Genomic DNA, 19,054 nt, shown 5'->3' on the forward strand with positions numbered 1-19,054 from the left:
TAGACATCTGAACCCAAAGGCTCTTTTCAGAGCCACCCACGTCTCTCAGGAAAGAGCTGATCCCCCGATCAAATGATCCCTGTCCCGCAGTCGTGTGCACATTTCACCTGGAAATGATTTGAATTAAATCCAAGTTCCCTGGTGACTCTCAACCCAGCCCTTCCTCACTCTCTGCAACAAATCAGGGATGTCCGGGCCTCACTGTACCCGGGTATATGTTCGGTGAAGTCTCAGTTCATGCTCGTTTCAGGGTGACAGCCTGTAACACAGTAACACGGGCGAGATACCCCACGTCACATCTCAAACTCCAATACATGATTTTCTATAATTCAGCTGGGGTTAGGTTTCAGTAAACTGCTCAATCCGTCTGGGAGGAGAGGTGTGCCGAAACAGGTTGACTTGTGATCGGAAGCACTGCACTTAGGCTTGTATATTACTAACTTTTATTTGTTACAGATCCGTATTTAGACCGCCGGTTTTTGTTATCATTGGCGATAAAGGCCGAATCTCCAGGTTTTATGCTGAGCTCTAATGTCGAGAATTGTTTTTTCTTGAATTGGCGGTTCGAGCAAGTGGGAGGCGGAGCGAGAGGATCAAAGACATTTCTCTGCTCTGTCTGTCACTCAGTTTCCTCCAGACCCGCCTCTGGCTCTCTGTCTCTTTCTCAGTCAGGTCGGGGCAGGCTGTATAAAAAGGCAGCAGAAACTACTCGTTTCTCATTCAGAATCGGTTTGTCTGAAGAAACGTCATGACAGGAAGAGGTAAAGGAGGCAAAGGACTGGGCAAAGGCGGAGCAAAGCGGCACCGCAAAGTGCTTCGTGATAACATCCAGGGCATCACCAAGCCAGCAATTCGCCGCCTGGCTCGCCGTGGTGGAGTGAAGCGCATCTCGGGTTTGATCTACGAGGAGACCCGCGGGGTGCTGAAGGTTTTCCTGGAGAATGTGATCAGAGATGCGGTCACCTACACTGAGCACGCCAAGCGCAAGACGGTCACCGCCATGGATGTGGTGTACGCTCTGAAACGTCAGGGCCGCACTCTCTATGGATTCGGCGGCTAAACAAATCCACCTTGTCTACCAAAAACAAAAGGCTCTTATAAGAGCCACCCAAAACCTCATATAGAGATAAGTGACCTTGAAACTGCAGCGGGGATGTCTTGGGATGTGAAATTGTTGTAACTCATCCAATGTTATGTGGACTTTATCAGATCAGTATTGGGTTGCATTTGATCATGTCCATTGCCGACCTGAACTGCCGGTAAAGATGTGGAAACGGATTTACTCCCGTTGGAGTAAGAAATGGCTGGAGCTTTATTCCCGCCAGAGACCGAACAGGGAATGAATCCCAATTCAAACCGTGTTGGAAGACACAGAGGGGGATCCAGGGCGGAAAAAAATCACGCTAAAAGCAATGAGATTTTGTAATTGTTCCCGCCGAATTAGGTTTTATTTAATCTTTGAGTGGTTTGCTAATTTGAAATTGGCGGGCTTTTTGAAATTGATGAAATTTCAGTTGCAGTTCAACCAATCAGGGAGCAGCAATTCCCACCGCCCTTTTCCATCCCAGACATCGTTTCAAATAGGATGATGGACGGTGCTTCATCCAATCACAACATTAGGGCGGTCCTTCGACTGTCTTAAATAGGCAGTCCCTGAGCAGCTTCAGCATTAAACGCGACATTGTGTAAGGTCTTGGTAGATAATGGCCAGAACCAAGCAGACAGCGCGCAAATCGACCGGAGGGAAAGCTCCCCGCAAGCAGCTGGCTACCAAAGCGGCCCGCAAGAGCGCTCCAGCCACGGGCGGAGTGAAGAAGCCTCACCGTTACAGACCCGGCACTGTGGCTCTGAGGGAGATCCGCCGCTACCAGAAATCCACCGAGCTGCTCATCCGCAAACTGCCCTTCCAGCGCCTGGTGCGGGAGATCGCACAGGACTTCAAGACAGACCTGCGCTTCCAGAGCTCTGCCGTCATGGCCCTGCAGGAGGCCAGCGAGGCTTACCTGGTGGGGCTCTTTGAGGACACCAACCTGTGCGCCATCCACGCCAAGCGAGTCACCATCATGCCCAAAGACATCCAGCTGGCACGCCGCATCCGCGGGGAGCGAGCCTAAACTGACCCTGCCCTGAACTGAGTTCGGCATCAAATACCACAACGGCTCTTTTAAGAGCCACCAAATCGACAAAAGAAAGAGTTGTGATCTCTTGTTCATTCCAGCACATAAACGTCTCAGAAGGATTTTACCACTTATTTACTCAAAGCCGGGAGACACAATTACTTATATCTGCATCCGATAGCTGGAGATTTCATGACGTGACAGTTGTAAGATCGAGAGCAGCGATACCAATGTGCACAGCGCATTTTAATAGACCGGCGATCATTTTAGGACTGAACAAATGTTTGTGGTACATAAAGGGTAGAATGGTAAAAGTGCCTTTCCAATAGGGTCTGAGGGAATTAGAATGTAATTCATCTGATGAGCAACTAAATGCCAAAATCCAGTACACTTCATTCCAACACAAAACAATGATAACAGTGTAATATTACAGTCTTTCAGACAGTAACCAGCCCTTTCACAGATAAAGTGGGTGGCTCTGAAAAGAGCCTTTGGGTTCACAGATTCAAGTCAGGCCGCTTCACTTGCCCTTCGTGCTCGGAGCGCTGGTTTTCTTGGGCAGCAGCACGGCCTGGATATTAGGCAGCACCCCGCCCTGAGCGATGGTCACCCCTCCCAACAGCTTGTTCAGTTCCTCGTCGTTGCGGACGGCCAGCTGCAGGTGCCTGGGGATGATCCGGCTCTTCTTGTTGTCCCGGGCCGCGTTGCCGGCCAGCTCGAGGATTTCAGCTGTCAGATACTCGAGCACAGCAGCCAGATAGACCGGGGCTCCGGCACCCACACGCTCAGCATAGTTCCCCTTCCTGAGGTGGCGGTGAACACGGCCCACCGGGAACTGCAATCCAGCCCGGGAGGAGCGAGACTTGGGTTTGGCCCGAGATTTCTCACCGGTCTTCCCTCTTCCAGACATTGCCACAATCTCACAAACACTTTCACGAAGAATGCTGAGATCCGCCCACATTCCTCCTCCTTGTACCTTCTGGAGGAATGGTGTTGGGGACACTGCTGATTGGTCAGTCAGCACTCGGTGTCATTCTGCTGTACATGTAACCAATCAGAGAGCTGCTCAATTCACCAATCACAAGAAGACAGTGAGTTGAGAGCGGAAAATAAGAGCGCGAAATGGTCAGGCTCCCAACGATATTTCACATTTGAAAAGCCCGCCAATATATTTGTAAAACAAGGGGCGGCTTCAATATAGAATATCACATTTATAGGTCATATTGTTTTACAGAAAACATTGCAAAAACGTGTTCATTTTTTAATTCCACATTTTGTCCCAGATTCGCTTTTGTAATCCGCCATGTATTCTGCTTTATTCTTTTTCATGATACAGTCTAACCAGCGGCTGAAAGTCTCATTCACAGCATTTTGTAACCGGACACATTTCAGGTCAATCTTCGTAATTATACTGTATCACTGATTCCAGATTGATCCCTTTTCGTGGGAGACAAAAGCGGAGTATAGATTTTCAGTGTCACGGGTTAGAGACTGAGGGTGCCTGAACCAACGGGGTTTCTTAACAATGTACTTATTCATAAAGATAATCAAACTTCAACACAGCAACCAAGTAACTGAGAACATCTTTAAATCATGCGTTAAATCAGCTTTCATTTTCGAAATATAGCAAAGGGGCCGAATGAATCTGCATTAACCTGAACTGAACGGATTTAAACAGAGATTTACAACCGCCATCAAAAATTTGCACAGTATTCGTATTAACATAAAAAGAATTCGATAATCATGATGATGTTGTAGCTATTTCAGAGAAATTGTGGGTGGCTCTTAAAAGAGCCTTTTTTGTATATTGTGTTTTTCAGTCCATGGTGGCGATTTACTTGGAGCTGGTGTACTTCGTCCAACCCCCCTTTGCCCGTCCTTAACCATGACTTTCTGAATCCCTCTGTCTCTTCAACCATTTCCATTTTGCTGGTACGAACACGTCTATTTTTTCACTCTGTACATATAATTTCTCGACACTTCCATTCCTTATCAAGATGTACCGCCCTGCTGCACTTCCGTTCATCACCAGGACGGAACCGTCCAGTATAGTTGGGGTCAGACATGGGCAAGTGCAAGCATTGAAGTGCAAGTCTTTAAATCTACGTTGCGCGCCAAATAAGGTTGGTCAGCTGCAGCCACAAGTAACCACATGAAAGATTTATATAGTGGCAATTACATAATTCTGGCTGAAACTAGGCGAGGCATGGGAACTTATTATTACTGGCTACAAATATTCAGCAAGACAGGTCTGAAAAAATATGGAGGGTTGTGGAGTGGAAAGAGTTGATCAAATATAATATGATAACACTGGCAGCGATGATGTTTTTGAGTTGTTAACAAAATAATCTATTTGGTCATATATACGGAATATGGCAGGAGGAAGTGCATGGACATTCTGGGTCGTGTCATGTTTGTCTTTCCCTGCAGGACATGTGAGTGTGGGTTTCATTCTGTGCCCATCAGTATGTGATATTTAACTGTGACTTTTACTCCACATTGGTCAATCAATAGTCAATGATTTTGTGATTTAATTCAGTAATTTCGATCTTCAACAGGTGATTCTGTTTCTTTTTTCTTTCTCTGTAACATTTAGTTTCTAAGTGGGTGATTATGGGTTTTGTTCTGTACCTATGAGCTTCTACTGAGTGAGTGTGGGTTTTGTTATGTATCTGTTAATATCTGATTTTGGAGTCTGGGCGTTTCTCTTTATCTGTCAATTTCTGAATTGTGAATTTGGATTTTAATCTGCACCTGTCAGTTTCTGGGATGAAAGGTTGTTTGATTTTGTCTCTGTACCTGTTAGTAAGTGACATTTTTGTGTAGCTTTACACAGCACATGTTAATTGATGACACGCCAACGTTGTTTTCACTCGACATGTCAGTCTCTGGTTTGGAGGCCTCACCTGTGTTCTGTACCCATCAGACGTCTTCATATAAGGATGGGTTTTAACCTGTTCCTTTCAATCTGTTGTATGTAAGTACTGTTTATTATCTGTATCTGTAAGTTTCTGATGAATGAATGTGGTCTGTATCACGTCCCTGTCAGTGGTTCATTAAGAGATATTTTTCACTGTACCTGCCCGTTCTGATATGTGAGTGTGGGTTGTGATCTACGGCTGGCCGTTTCTGGTATGAGACATGAGCATTGTTTTTACTCTGTGCATGTTAGCCTCAAGTGTCAGAAGCTGGGTTTAATAGTACAGCTCACTCTCTGCTGTATGATTATGGATTTTCATCTGGACAAGTTAATTTCTGGTACGGGCATGTGAATTTTATTCTCTATGCCAATTTATGGTATGTGATTATGTGTTCTTTCTGTTCTGTCAGTTTCTGCTGAACTGTATGGTGGATTTGCTTTCAATCTGCCAAGTTCTGCGATGTGAATGTTGGTTTTACTTTGTATTTGTCATCGAGAGATAGAGTCATAGAGTTATACAGCACAGAAACAGGCCCTGAGACACATTGATGGCCGGCACAGGCACAATCAGTGATCTATTCTAATCCCATTTTCCAGTACTTGGCCCATAGCCTTGTATGCTATGGCCTTTCAAATGTATATCTAAATACTTCTTAAATGTTGTGTGGGATCCTGCCTCTACCACCCCTTTCAGGTAATGTGTTCCAGGTTCCAACCACCATCTGGGTGAAAATGAAAAAAAAACAATCCTCAAATCCACTCTAAACCTCCTGCTTCTTACATTAAATCATGGCTGATCTGTTTCTGACTTGAATTCCACACTCATATCTCCTCCCAATAATCTTTGATTCCCTTGCCTAACAAGAATCAATCAAGACCTGACTGAAAAATAATATATTCATTGACACCGCCTCCACCACATTCCAAGGCACTGAATTCCAAAGTCTCACAAACCTCAGAGGGAAACAAAATCTCCTCATCTCGGTCCTAAAAGTGTGACCCATACTTTTAAAGCAGTGCCCCCGATTTCTGAACTCATCCACAAGAGGAAACATCCTTTCCCCATCCACTTGTCAAGACCATTCAGGATCTTATACACTACAATCAAGTCTCCCCTCACTCTTCTAAACTCAAGTGAAAACTAACCCAGTCTGTCCAACCTTTCCTCATAAGACATCCACACATTCCAGGTATCAATCTAATAAACCTCCTCTGAAACACCTCCAACACATTTACTTCCTTCCTTAAATATGGAGACCAAAACTGCACACAGTATTCGAGCTGTGGTCTCACCAAAGCCCCGTATAACTGAAGCATAACATCCTTAGATTAATTTTCAATTCCTGTTGTAAGAAAGGATAACTTTCCAATTGCCTTTGTGATTTGCCATACCTGCATACTAACTTTTTGTGACTCAAGCACAAGAACACCTGGATCCCTCTGCACCTCAGAATTCTGCAGTCATTCTCCGCAGATACTCAGCAGGCCTGCCAGCATCGGTGGAGACAGAAACAGAGATAACCATTCTGGTCAATGGTCTTTCATCAGAAAGGTCCGTTCTGATCGAAGGTCATTGACCTGAAATGTTAACTCACTTTCTCTCTCTGCAGGTGCTGCCAGACTTGCAGATTATTTCCAGCATTTTCTGTTTTCATTTCCACTGTACATCGTATATTCTGGCAAATGAATGTGGGATTAATCTTTAACCTTTGGTTTCTGATCTGTAAATGTGGATTTTACCTAGCATGTTGTCAGTTACTGCAATGCAAATATCTGTTTTATTCTGTAACATTTTGTTTGTGGTAATTGATTGTGGGTTTTACTCTGTATCTGCCAGTCTCTGTAATGTGAATGTGGCTTTTGTCTGTGCATGATTTGTGAGTATGTGTTTTACTTTCCCTGTATGTTTCTTAATGTGGATTTTGCTATGTACCTCAGTTACTTTATGTGTATATGTTGTATTCTGTTTCTGTGCATCGATGGTGAGTGTAACATTTCCCCTGTATCTATCAGAATCACTCTTGTGAGGATGGTCATTATTCTGTACTTGTTGGTTTATGGTAGTGCTTGATTTACACATTTACGGTCACTCTCTGATATGCTACTATACAGTTTACTCTGCACTTGTCAGATTCTGCTATGTGATATTGTCTTTTATCTATCTGTCTGTGTCTGGTATCCTATTGCAAGTTTTACTGTATACCCATCAGCTTCTGGTATTTAAGTATGAGGTTCACATTGTATCTTTCATCTTGTTCTGTATGAATCTGCTTCTGCCTTGAACTGACAGTTACTACTCTGTGAGTGTACATTTGAAGGGTGCTTGTTAACTTCTGCTAAATAGATGATTGTTTTACTCTGTGCAGGTCAGTCACTGCAATGGGAAGTTGGGATTCATGCTGTATCTGCCATTTGATTTATTGATCTATTCTGGTTTTTGGCTGGCCCACAGAAGACAGAGGGTGGTAGTAGATGGAAAGTATTCAGCCTGGAGCTCGGTGACCAGTGGTGTTCCACAGAGATCTGTTCTGGAACCTCTGCTCATTGTGATTTTTATAAATGACTTGGATGAGGAAGTGGAAGGCTGGGTGACCAAGTTTGCCGAAGACACGAAGATTGCTGGAGTTGTGGATAGTGTGGAAGGCTGTTGTAGGTTGCAACGGGACATTGACAGGATGCAGAGCTGGGCTGAGAAGTGGCAGATGGAGTTCAACCTGGAAAAGTGTGAAGTGATTCATTTTGGAAGGTCGAATTTGAATGCAGAATACAGGCTTAAAGACAGGATTCTTGGTAGTGTGGAGGAACAGAGGGATCTTGGGGTCCATGTCCATAGATCGCTCAAAGTTGCCACCCAAGTTGATAAGGGTTGTTAAAAGGCGTATGGTGTGTTGGCTTTCATTAACAGGGGGATTGAGTTTAAGAGCGGCGAGGTTATGCTGCAGCTCTATAAAGCCCTGGTTAGACCACACTTGGAATATTGTGTTCAGTTCTGGTCGCCTCATTATAGGAAGGATGTGGAAGCTTTAGAGAGGGTGCAGAAGAGATTTACCAGGATGCTGCCTGGACTGGAGGGCATGTCTTACGAAGAAAGGTTGAGGAAGCTAGGGCTTTTCTCATTGGAGCAAAGAAGGATGAGAGGTGACTTGATAGAGGGGTACAAGATGATGAGAGGTATAGATAGAGTGGATAGCCAGAGACTTTTTCCCAGGGTGGAAAGGGCTATCGCCAGGGGGCATAATTTTAAGGTGATTGGAGGAAGGTTTCGGGGAGATGTCAGAGGTAGGGTCTTTACACAGAGATTGGTGGGTGCGTGGAATGCACTGCCAGTGCTGGTAGTAGAAGCAGATACATTGGGAACATTTAAGCGACTCTTGGATAGGTACATGGATGATAGTAGAAAGAAGGGTATGCAGGTAGATTGATCTTAGAGTAGGTTAAAGGTTCAGCACAACATCGTGGGCCGAAGGGCCTGTATTGTTTAGTTTAGTTTGGAGATACAGCACTGAAACAGGCCCTTCGGCCCACCGAGTCTGTGCCGACCATCAACCACCCATTTATACTAATCCTACACGAATCCCATATTCCTACCACATCCCCACCTGTCCCTATATTTCCCTACCACCTCCCTATACTCGGGGCAATTTATATTGGCCAATTAACCGAGCAACCTGCAAGTCTTTGGCATGTGGGAGGAAACCAGAGCACCCGGAGGAAACCCACACAGACACAGGGAGAACTTGCAAACTCCACACAGGCAGTACCCAGAATTGAACCTGGGTCGCTGGAGCTGTGAGGCTGCGGTGCTAACCACTGCGCCACTGTGCTGTACTGTTCTATACCCCGTATCCTGAGACTGTGACCCCTGGTTCTGGACTCCCCAGCCATCGGGAACATCCTCCCTGCATTCAGCATGTATCCTGTTAGAATTCTATTGGTTTCTATGAGATCCCCTCTCATTCTTCTAAACCAAAGTAAATGTAGGCCTACTTGACCCAATCTCTCCTCGTACATCAATCCTGCCATCCCAGGAACCAAGGCGAGAACAAAATTCCTAAGATAAATAGACCAAAACTGCACACAATACAGCGGCATGGTGGTTAGCACCACAGCCTCACAGCTCCAGTGACATGGACTTGGTTCTGGGTACTGCTTGTGCGGAGTTTGCAAGTTCTTCCTGTGACCATGTGGGTCTCCGCTGGGTGCTCTGATTTTCTCCCACAGCCAAAGACTTGCAGGTTGATAGGTAAATTTCCCATTGTAAATTGCCACTAGTATAGGTTGGTGGTCGGGAAGGTGGTTAGAGGTAGGGAATATGGGATAAATGTAGGATTAGTATAAATAGGTGATTGTTGGTCGGATGGGGTTAATGTAGGATTAGTATAAAAATGGGTGGTTGTTGGTCAGCACAGACTCGGTTGCCCAAAGGGCCTGGTTCAGTGCTGTATCACTCTATGACTCTAAATACTCCAGATGAGTCTCACCAAGGCCTTGTATAACTGCAGTATGACATCTGTGCTCCGATACTGAAATCCTCTTGCAACGAAGGCCAACAGACCATTTTCCTTCCTAATTGCTTGCTGCACCTGAATGCTTGCTTTCAGTGATTGATGTGCAAGGACACCCAGGTCTCGTTGCACCTCCCCCTTTCCCTATCTATCACTATTCAGATAATAATCTGCTTTACTGTTTTAAAACCAAAGTGGATAACTTCACTTTTATCCTATTTATATTTCATCTGCCACACAGTTGCCAACTCACCCAACTTGTCCAAATCACATTGAAGCCTTTTGCATCCTCCTCACAGCTCACAATCCACCCCCCAAACCCCACCCCCAGCTCTGTGTCATCTGCAAACCTGGAAATGTTACATTTACTTCCCTCATCCAAGTCTCTAAGATATATTGTGAATAGCTGGGGCTCAAGCACAGTTTCCTGCAGTACCTCACTGGACCCTGCCTGCCACCCAGAAATATACCCATTTACTCCTACTCTGTTTCCTGTCTGTCAACTAATTCCCAATCCCTGCCAGTATATTACCCCCAATCCCATGTGCTTTAATTTTGCACACTAACCTCTTATGTGGGACCTTGTCAAAAGCCTTCTGAAAATCCAAATGCACCACATCAACTAGTTCTCCCTTATCTAGTTTTCTAGTTACATCCTCAAAAAACTCCAGTGGATTTGTTAAGCATGACTTCTCTTTCGTAAAACTATCACATCCTTTATAATAGACTCCAGCATTTTCCCCACGACTGATGCAAGGTTCACTCGTCTGTAATTCCTTTTTTTTCTCTCCCTCCTTGTTTTAAATAGTGAGGTTACATTTTCCACCCTCCAATCTGTACGAACTGCTCCAGAGTCTACAGAATTTTGGAATATCCGGTACTTCATATGTATCTCAGGCATTGTGGTGACAACTCTTTGTTTCACACGTTAATGTATCAATATGTGTTTACTTGTGTTTAATTTAAAATATGGATTAACAATATTTTATTGCTGTAGGTTTTATTCAATTCTTGTTGGTGAGTTGTAGCTTTTTATCCAATTTGTATCTCTGCAAAAGCAATTGTGAATGACAATCTTTCAATTTTAGAGTATGACCTGACATGTAATGTTAAATTCCATCGGTTTGTAGTAAATTAACTAATCATGTATGTTTTTGTCTGACCCTTAGTGACATGTTTACACTGGTGTGTAATTTGTAGCTCAGTTTATATTGTGGGGTATGTTATTGGGATTCATTCTGTAGCTTTCAATCAGGTACATTTTGTCTGTTCTGTTTAAGATTTGGTATTTGAATTGTAGCCAAGGTGACACAGTGTATTCAAATCTGATAATGTGTGTGTTTTTGGACTGTGAATCATGTAACTATCAGTCAATTGGAGAGAAATAGTAACAAATACTATCTCTATGCTCTGTTTGACTATTGGATTGATAATGTGTCTCTTTGGGATCAGTCTGGGTCTGACTACTTCTTTTGTTTGTTACAGTGGAAATGATGACCTGACCATGTCACTGTGCTTTGTGACTGATACTGTACCTAATATGTGTTGGAACGAGCTGGAGGTACTTTTCCATCTATTGATGTGTCATGACTTTCGTTCTGGTTCCTTCGAGTGTTTGCCTGGCAGAAAAGAAAGGTAACTCTTACACTTGAAGAACAGGTGAGTGAGAAGACACAAAAGTGATCAATGTAATATTTTCAATAATAATCATTCTGAGCAATCACAAAAGGAAAGTTCACACATAAGCAGGTCAGTGTCTGAGTCCACTGCAGTACTGCAGCACTCTGCTTCTGTTTCCCAGGTATTTGGAGCAGTTTGACAGCAATGTTGTGACATTCAGAAACAACCCATGCCCCGCAGTGCTCAATGACCCGGACGACTCAATGGAGAAGTGACATTTGCACAAGCCAGAGTTCTATTTTCATGTCCAATTGTTCAACGGACAAGAAGTAATAACTGTTTTAAAAAGTGTCCTTAATCTCCTCTCCTGATCCTGCAATAGACAGTCTTTGAAAATCTGCCGTGTCCACATTATTCAGCCATTTTTTTTCCACCATTCAGAGAGAGATACAATACCTAAACAGGCCCTTCAGCCCATCGAGTCTTTCCTGACCATCAACCACCCATTTATACCATTCCTATATTAATCACATTTTTCCCTCTCAAGTCCCCACTATTCTCCGACAACATACCTGCACCAGGGGCATTTTTTTTTTTGCAATGGCTAATTTACCAATCAACTTGCAAGTCTTTGGCATGTGGAAGGAAACCAGAGCACCCAGCGGAAACCCATGCAGTCACAGGGAAAAGTTGCAAAATCCACACAAGCAGTATGAAGATCCGGACCAATGTCACTGGAGCTGTGAGGCTGCGGTACTAGTCACTGTGCCACTCTGCCACCCAATTCACTATCCAACAACAACAAACAGTGAGATATTGAATCCGAACCAGGAACATTCATTACAGTTTGGAGAGAGAAATCAGCAATGATCCTGAAAAGCGAGTTCATCATATTCTGTCTCTCTCTCCCCGTCTAGACACTGCCCGAGAAAGACCTCTCCCTTTCCCCTGGCTCACTCCATGTTCCAGGACCAGTTCCTGCTTCACAGTGCATATTACAAACAGTCCCCCAGTCCTGCTGAATTAGCAGAAGTAGACCATTCAGCTGCTCGAGCTTGCTCCGCTATTCAATTTGTTCATGGCTGATCAAGTTCTGAGTTGAATTCCACACTCCCATCTATGCCTAATAATCTTTGATTCCCTTGCCTAACAAGAACCTATCTACCCCTGCCTTAAAAATATTCAATTACCCCACCTCCACCACCTTCTGAGGCAGAGAATTCCAAAGTTGCACAACCCTCGGAGAGAAAACAAATCTCATCTCATCCCTAAAATGGCGACCCCTAATTCGAAAACAGCATCCCCAAGTTCTGAACTCATCCACAAGAGGAAACATCCTTTCCCCATCCACTTGTCAAGACCATTCAGGATGTTATACACTTCAATCAAGTCTCCCCTCACTCTTCTAAACTCCAGTGAAGAAAAGCCCAGTCTGTCCAACCTTTCCTCATAAGACAACCCACTCATTCCAGGTATCAATCTAATAAACCTCCTGTGAAACACCTCCAACACATTTACTTCCTTCCTGAAATATGGAGACTAAAACTGCACGCAGTATTCAAGATGTGGTCACACCAATGTCCTGTATAACTGAAGCATAACATTCTTACATTTATTTTCAATTCCTCTCATGATAAAGGATAGTATTCCATTTTCCTTCTTGATGACTTGCTGTACCTGCATACTAACTTTTCATGACTCATGCACCAGAACACCTAGATCCCTCTGCACCTCGGAATTATGCAGTTGTTCTCCATTTAAGTAATACTTTGTTTTTTTAATCTTCCAGACAAAGTGAATAACTTCACATTTTTTCACATTACACTTCATCTGCCTGATTTCTGACCACTCACTCAACCATCTATCAAGGTCTGCAACCTCCTTATGTCCTCTTCACAACACACTTTCCTACCGATCTGTGAGTCATCTGTAAATTTAACTGCCATGCCATTGCTCCCCTCATCTAGGTCATGGATATAAATTGTAAAAAGTTGTGGGCCCAGCACAGACCCCTGTGTTACTCCACTTATCACATCCTCCCGATCAGAATGTTTTCTGTCAGCCAGCCAATCTTCTATCCATGCTAATTAAGTTACCCACTACACCATGAACTCCTGCTTTGCACAATAACCTTTCATGTGACACCTTGACAAAGGCCTTCTTGAAAACCAAATACTGTATGTCAATGGGCTCCCCTTTATCCCCAGTGCATTTTCCTCCTTTGAAAGAACTCTAACACTTTGGTTAACCATGATTTCCCTTTCACATAGCCATGCTGAACATTTCCAATGACCTTGTGTTTTTCTAAAGGCCCAGCTATAGCCTCCTTACTGATCAATTCTAATGCCTTCCCGACTCCGGGGTCAAGCTAACTGGCCTATAGTTACCCAATTTCTGCCACCACACCTTCTTGAATAGAAGGGTTATATTTGCTACTTTCCAGTCTGATGGAACCTTTCTAGAATCTAGCGAATCTTGAAAAAATAACGAGTCAACTATTTCAGCAGCTATAACTTTAAGGACCCGAGGATGAAGCCCATCAGGACCCAGAGACTTGTCAGCCAGCAGCTCCATCAGTTTATTCAGTCCCACTTCCCTGGTGATTGTAACTTCACCAAGTTCCTCTCTTCCTTCCACCTCCTGATTTACTGCTATTACTGAAATATTTTGTGTATCCTCTCGTGAAGACAGAAGCCAAATAATTGTTCATTTCAACCACCATTTCCTTATTATCTACTATTAACTCCCCATTCTCATTCTTCAAAGGACCAACACTCACTTTACTTATACTTTTCCTTTTTAAATACCTATGGAAACTCTTGCTATCCGTTTTTACATTTCTAGCTAGTTTGCTGTCATAATCTAATTTATTTTCCCCTGATTAACCTTTGTCATTCTCGGCCATTCATTATATTCTGACCAATCATCTGACCTGCCACTCGTCTTTGCACAATTATATGCTTTTTTCTTAAGGTTGAGGCTATCCTTAACTTCTTTTGTGAACAATGGATGGTGGGTCCTCCCCTTGGAATTTTACTTTACTGGAGGAATATACTTCCTTTGAGCATTCAGAAAGACCACCTTAAATGTCTGCTACTGCTTCTCTATTGATTTATCTCCTAGCCTCGTAACCCAGTTCAATTCAGCTAGCTCAGCTTTCATGCCCACATAGTTGTCCTTATTGAAGTTTAAAATACTAGTCTTAGACCCACTCCTCTCAATTTCAAACTGGATGCAAAATTCAGTCATATTGTGGTTGCTGCTACCTAGAGGTGCCTTTACACTGAGGTCATTAATTAATCCTGTCAAATTACACAATACCAAATCTAATATAACCTGGTTCCAGAATGTACTGCTCGAAGAAACTATCTCAAAAGCATTCTATGAACTCCTCGTCCAGGCTGCTATAACCAATCCCATTTTTCCAGTTTATATGTTGAATAAAATCCCCATTATTATTTCCATCCCTTTATCACAAGCACCCAAAATTTGTTCTTGTATACTTCACCCTACACTGTCATTATTGCTCGGTGGCCAGTACACAACTCCTACTAGTGACTTCTTTCCCCAACTATTTCCTCATCATCACCCAAACCGATTCTACATCCTGATCTCCTGAACCAAGGTCATCTCTAACTATTGCACCAATGCCATCCTTGATTAACAGTGCAACCCCTTCACCTTTATCTAACTTCCTATTCTTCTTGAATGCTGTATACCCCTCAATATTCAGGACACAACCATTGTTATCTTGTAACCATGTCTCTGTAATGGCTATTATATCATATTGATTTACTTCAATGTGCACTATCTGTTCCTCTACCTTGTTATGAATGCTATGTGCATTCAAATACAGAGCCTTATATTTTTGTTATCTTTGTAACACCTCGTGTTGACTGTTGCTGTGTTCTTAGGTTTTTTTCTCTCTGTCCCTTCCACCATTCACTGGTCTTCATTTCCCATTTTACCATTCTGCTCTCTTACCTTGACTCTGCCCCTTGATTTGTTCCACCCACCCAAGCTTGATCACTTTACCCCTTTGTTTCATTCAAAGCCTTCTCTGCTTCTCTAGTTATGCAGTTTGCCAGAACACTGGTCCGAGCACGTTTACCTCTCAATTCCCTAGTCTACAATTTATCTCTGTCAGTTTCTGATTTTGAGTGTGAGTAAATCTGTACCTGTTTTATGTGAGAACCGTCTTATTCTGTATCTTTCAGATTTTGATGTGTCTGTATGTCTGGCTTGTACTTGGTCCCCATCAGTTTAGGGTATGTGAGTGTGGATTTGACTGTTAATATTCCATTCTTGGGAATATGAGTGGGGGTTCACTCTTCATCTTTGAGTGTCCAGTAGGCCAATTTAAGGTTTAATCTGTGCCCTTAAATTTCTAATTTGTAGCTATGGTTTTTATCCTGTCACTGTCACTATCTGTTATAAGAGTAAAGGGTACATTCTGGTTTTTGATTGTGGATTTTTCACCACATCTCTACATTGTCTCGGATGTGAATGTGATTTTTAATCTGTACATGCCAGTTTCTGACATATGTCTCTGAGGTTTAATTTGTACATGTCATTCGCAGGTATGTGAGTGCCAATTTTATTCTGAACCTCTCAGTTTCCTTTACCTGTGTGCGAGTTTTAGTCTGTATCTGTCAGTATCTGGTATATGAATCTTCTTCCTTATGCGTATGTTTTGCTCTGTATTTGTCAGTGTCTGAAGTGCCAATTGTCAGGTTTTCTTTGTACCTGTCACTCTCTGTTATGCATCACAGACTTTCCCTCTCTAACTGTAAATTTTTTACAATTCACTATGGATTTCACTCTGTGTCTGTCAGTCTCTGGTAGTTAAGTGTGGTTTTTATACTTCATCTCCTAATTTTTGATATGTGCATGGAGATTTTAATCTGTACCTTTTGGCTTCTAGTGTGCGAGTCTGTGTTTCAATCTGTATCTACCAGTTTCTCATATGTGAGGGTGGCATTTATTCTGTACCAGTTACTTTCTGAAATGTGTGAAGGTTTCAATCTTTCCCTGTCAGTTTCTGGTATGTGAATGTGGGTTTATTCTGGATCTTTCAATCTTTGGAATTTGAGGACATGCTTTATCCTATACCTTTTTGCTTCTGTTAAGTGAATGAAGGATTAGATCTGTCCCTGTCCATTGATAGTAAATGAATATCTGTTTTAGTCTGTACCTGGCAGTTTATGGCAAAGTAAGGTGGTTTATTTCTCTACCTGCCAGATTCTGATATGTGACTGTTGTTTTATTCTGTACCTGTTATTTTCTGTGATATGAATCTGGTTTTTGATCTGTATCTGTCAGTTACTGTTACTTGACAGAGTTTCACTTTGCACCAGTTGGTTTCTGGTATGTGAGTGTCAGTTTTAATTTGTAACTGTAAAGTTAAGGTATGACAGTGTGGGTTTAATCTGTATCTTTCAAACTCTAGTGTGTGATATGGGTTTTTTTTCCTCTGAATCTTTCGATTTCTGGTCTGTAAGTTTGTGTTCTTATTTGCATCTTACAGTTCCTTATAGGTGTCTGTGTGCACATTTCCTTTTCCTGCAGCTATCAACGTCTGCTGCGTGAGTATGTGTAATGTGTGAAGACCAAGGCAAAATATTGGTATAAATTATTTGCCATTTCCCTGTTCCCCATTATCAGTTCTCCAGTTGCATCCTCTGAGGTCCCCTCACTCACTTTAGCTGATCTCGTTCTTTTTATATACCCGGAGAAGCTCTCGCTGTTTGTTTATATATTTCTTGCCAATTTACTGTCAGAATCAATGTTCCCCCTCTTTATTAACTTTTTAGTCATCCGTTGCTGATTCCTAAAATATTCCCAATCCCCTGGCCCACCACTAGTTTTTGCCTCTTTGTATGCCTTAGTTTTTAATTGGATATTCTCCTTGACAGCATTTATTAACCACAGATGGTTCATCCTTCTCTTTTTAACTGGGATAAATTTTTGCTCAGCATTATGAAGTATCTGTTTAAATGTCTGCCACTGCTCATCCACTGACCTTCCCCTTCGTCCATTTTCCCAGCCCGCTTTAGACAACTCTTTCTTCATCCCACAGCAATTGCCATTGTTTAAGTTGAGGACACTGGTTTGAGACCCGAGTTGCTCGCCCTCAAACTGAATTTGAAATTCTACCATCTTGTGATCACTACCCCATAGAGGATCCTTAACTACAATATCTCTCGTTAATCCTATCACATTACACATTACTAGATCCAAAATAGCCTGTTCCTGGGTATGTTCTGCAATGTATTGATCGAAGTAACAGTCCTTGATACACTCTACAAATTCATCTTCTGTGTTACCTCTGCCAATCTGATTTGTCCAGTCAATATGCAGATTAAAATCACTCATGACAATTCTACCGCCCTTCTTACATGGCTCCATTATTCCACAATTTATACTTTGCCCTACAGTAAAACAACTCTTCGGGAGCCTCTAGACAACTCCCCATCGTGACTTCTTCCCTTTGCTATTCCTTATTTCCACACAAACTGATTCCACATCATGATCTATTGCACCTATTTCACTACTCAACATCGCACTGATACCTTCCTTTATTAACAAAGCTACCCCACCTCCTTTTCCTTTTTGCCTATTTTTCCAGAGCATTGTATACCCTTGAATATTGAGTTTCCAGTCTTGGTCACCCTGAAACTACGTCTCTGTAATAGCTATCAAGTCACATTCATTTATTTCTATTTGTGCCGCCAACTGATCTATCTTGTTACAAATGCTGTGTGTATTCAGATAAAGAGGCTTTGACTTTTTATCATTATTATTCATTCTGGTTCTAATTTCTGCTGAACTCTGCTGCTTATATTAGCTGCATCTTCCTGTCATTCTTTGATTACCGTTTGCCTCTTCACTACTCTGCACCTCAGTTCTCTCGTTCCTTTTTGATTTTTTAAGCTTCCCTTCAATTGAACGCCACCCCCCACCCCACACTAATAAATTTAAAGTCCTATCTACAACCCTAGTTATATGATTTGCCAGGACATTGGTCCCAGCATGGTCCAAATGAAGCCTGTCCCAGTGGAACAGCTCTCTCCTTCCCCAGTACTGGTGCCAGTGCCCCAGGAATTGGAACCCGTTTCTCCCACACCAATCTTTGAGCCATACGTTTACCTCTATAATCTGATTTACCCTACGCCAATTTGCACGTTGCTCTGGTAGCATTCTGGAGAGTATTACCTTTCTGGTTCTGCTTTTTAATTTAGCCCCGAGCTGCTCATAGGCCCTCAGCAGAAGCGGATTCCTTGTCCTACCGATGTGGACCAAGACAGCTGGATCCTTCCCCTCCCACTCCAAGTTACTCTCCAGTCAAGAAGAGATGTCATTAATCTTGGCACCAGGTAGGCAACGCAGCCTTTGGGACTCCCTGTTATTGATGCCAGAGAATGGAATCTATTCCCCTAAATCTGCAATCCCCTATTACTAATCCCTCCACTTGAATAGCGCTCTGAATCATGGTGCTGTGGTCAGTTTGCTCATCCTTCCTGCAGCCTGTGCCCTCGTCCACACAGGGAGCAAGAAGCTCATACCTATTGGATAAGGGTTAAGGGTATATATATGAATGTGGGCCACATTCTGGACTTTCAGTCTCTGGTCCTGTGTGTGAATGTAGGGTTTATTCAGAATTTGACAGGCTCTGGTACTGAATGTGTGTTTGGAATGCATTCCTTATGTTTCTGTCTCTGGGGGAGTGTGTAAGTGTGGGAGACATTCTGTATCTGCCAGTATCTCTACTGTGCACACAGGATAGACACATTCAATATATGTAATTTACTGATACTGTGTCTGTATATGTGATTCATTCCTGATCTGAGAGGCTCTGGCACCCTGTTTGACTGCAGGATTCACTCTGCATC

General features: G+C 42.9%; 1 protein-coding gene and 1 long non-coding RNA gene across 2 annotated transcripts in view; both read left to right on the forward strand.

Annotated features, from left to right (window-relative positions):
- LOC137356508 (uncharacterized) overlaps positions 1-19,054 on the forward strand; it is a 293,635-nt gene that overhangs the window by 20,471 nt on the left and 254,110 nt on the right. The window lies entirely within an intron of this gene.
- On the forward strand, positions 743-1,061 carry LOC137356234 (histone H4). Its single transcript, XM_068022107.1, has one exon. It carries the CDS (start codon positions 749-751, stop codon positions 1,058-1,060), a length of 312 nt encoding a protein of 103 aa, XP_067878208.1. The 5' UTR covers positions 743-748; the 3' UTR covers position 1,061.

Source organism: Heterodontus francisci, chromosome 45, assembly GCF_036365525.1.
Source record: "Heterodontus francisci isolate sHetFra1 chromosome 45, sHetFra1.hap1, whole genome shotgun sequence".
Taxonomy (NCBI): domain Eukaryota; kingdom Metazoa; phylum Chordata; class Chondrichthyes; order Heterodontiformes; family Heterodontidae; genus Heterodontus; species Heterodontus francisci.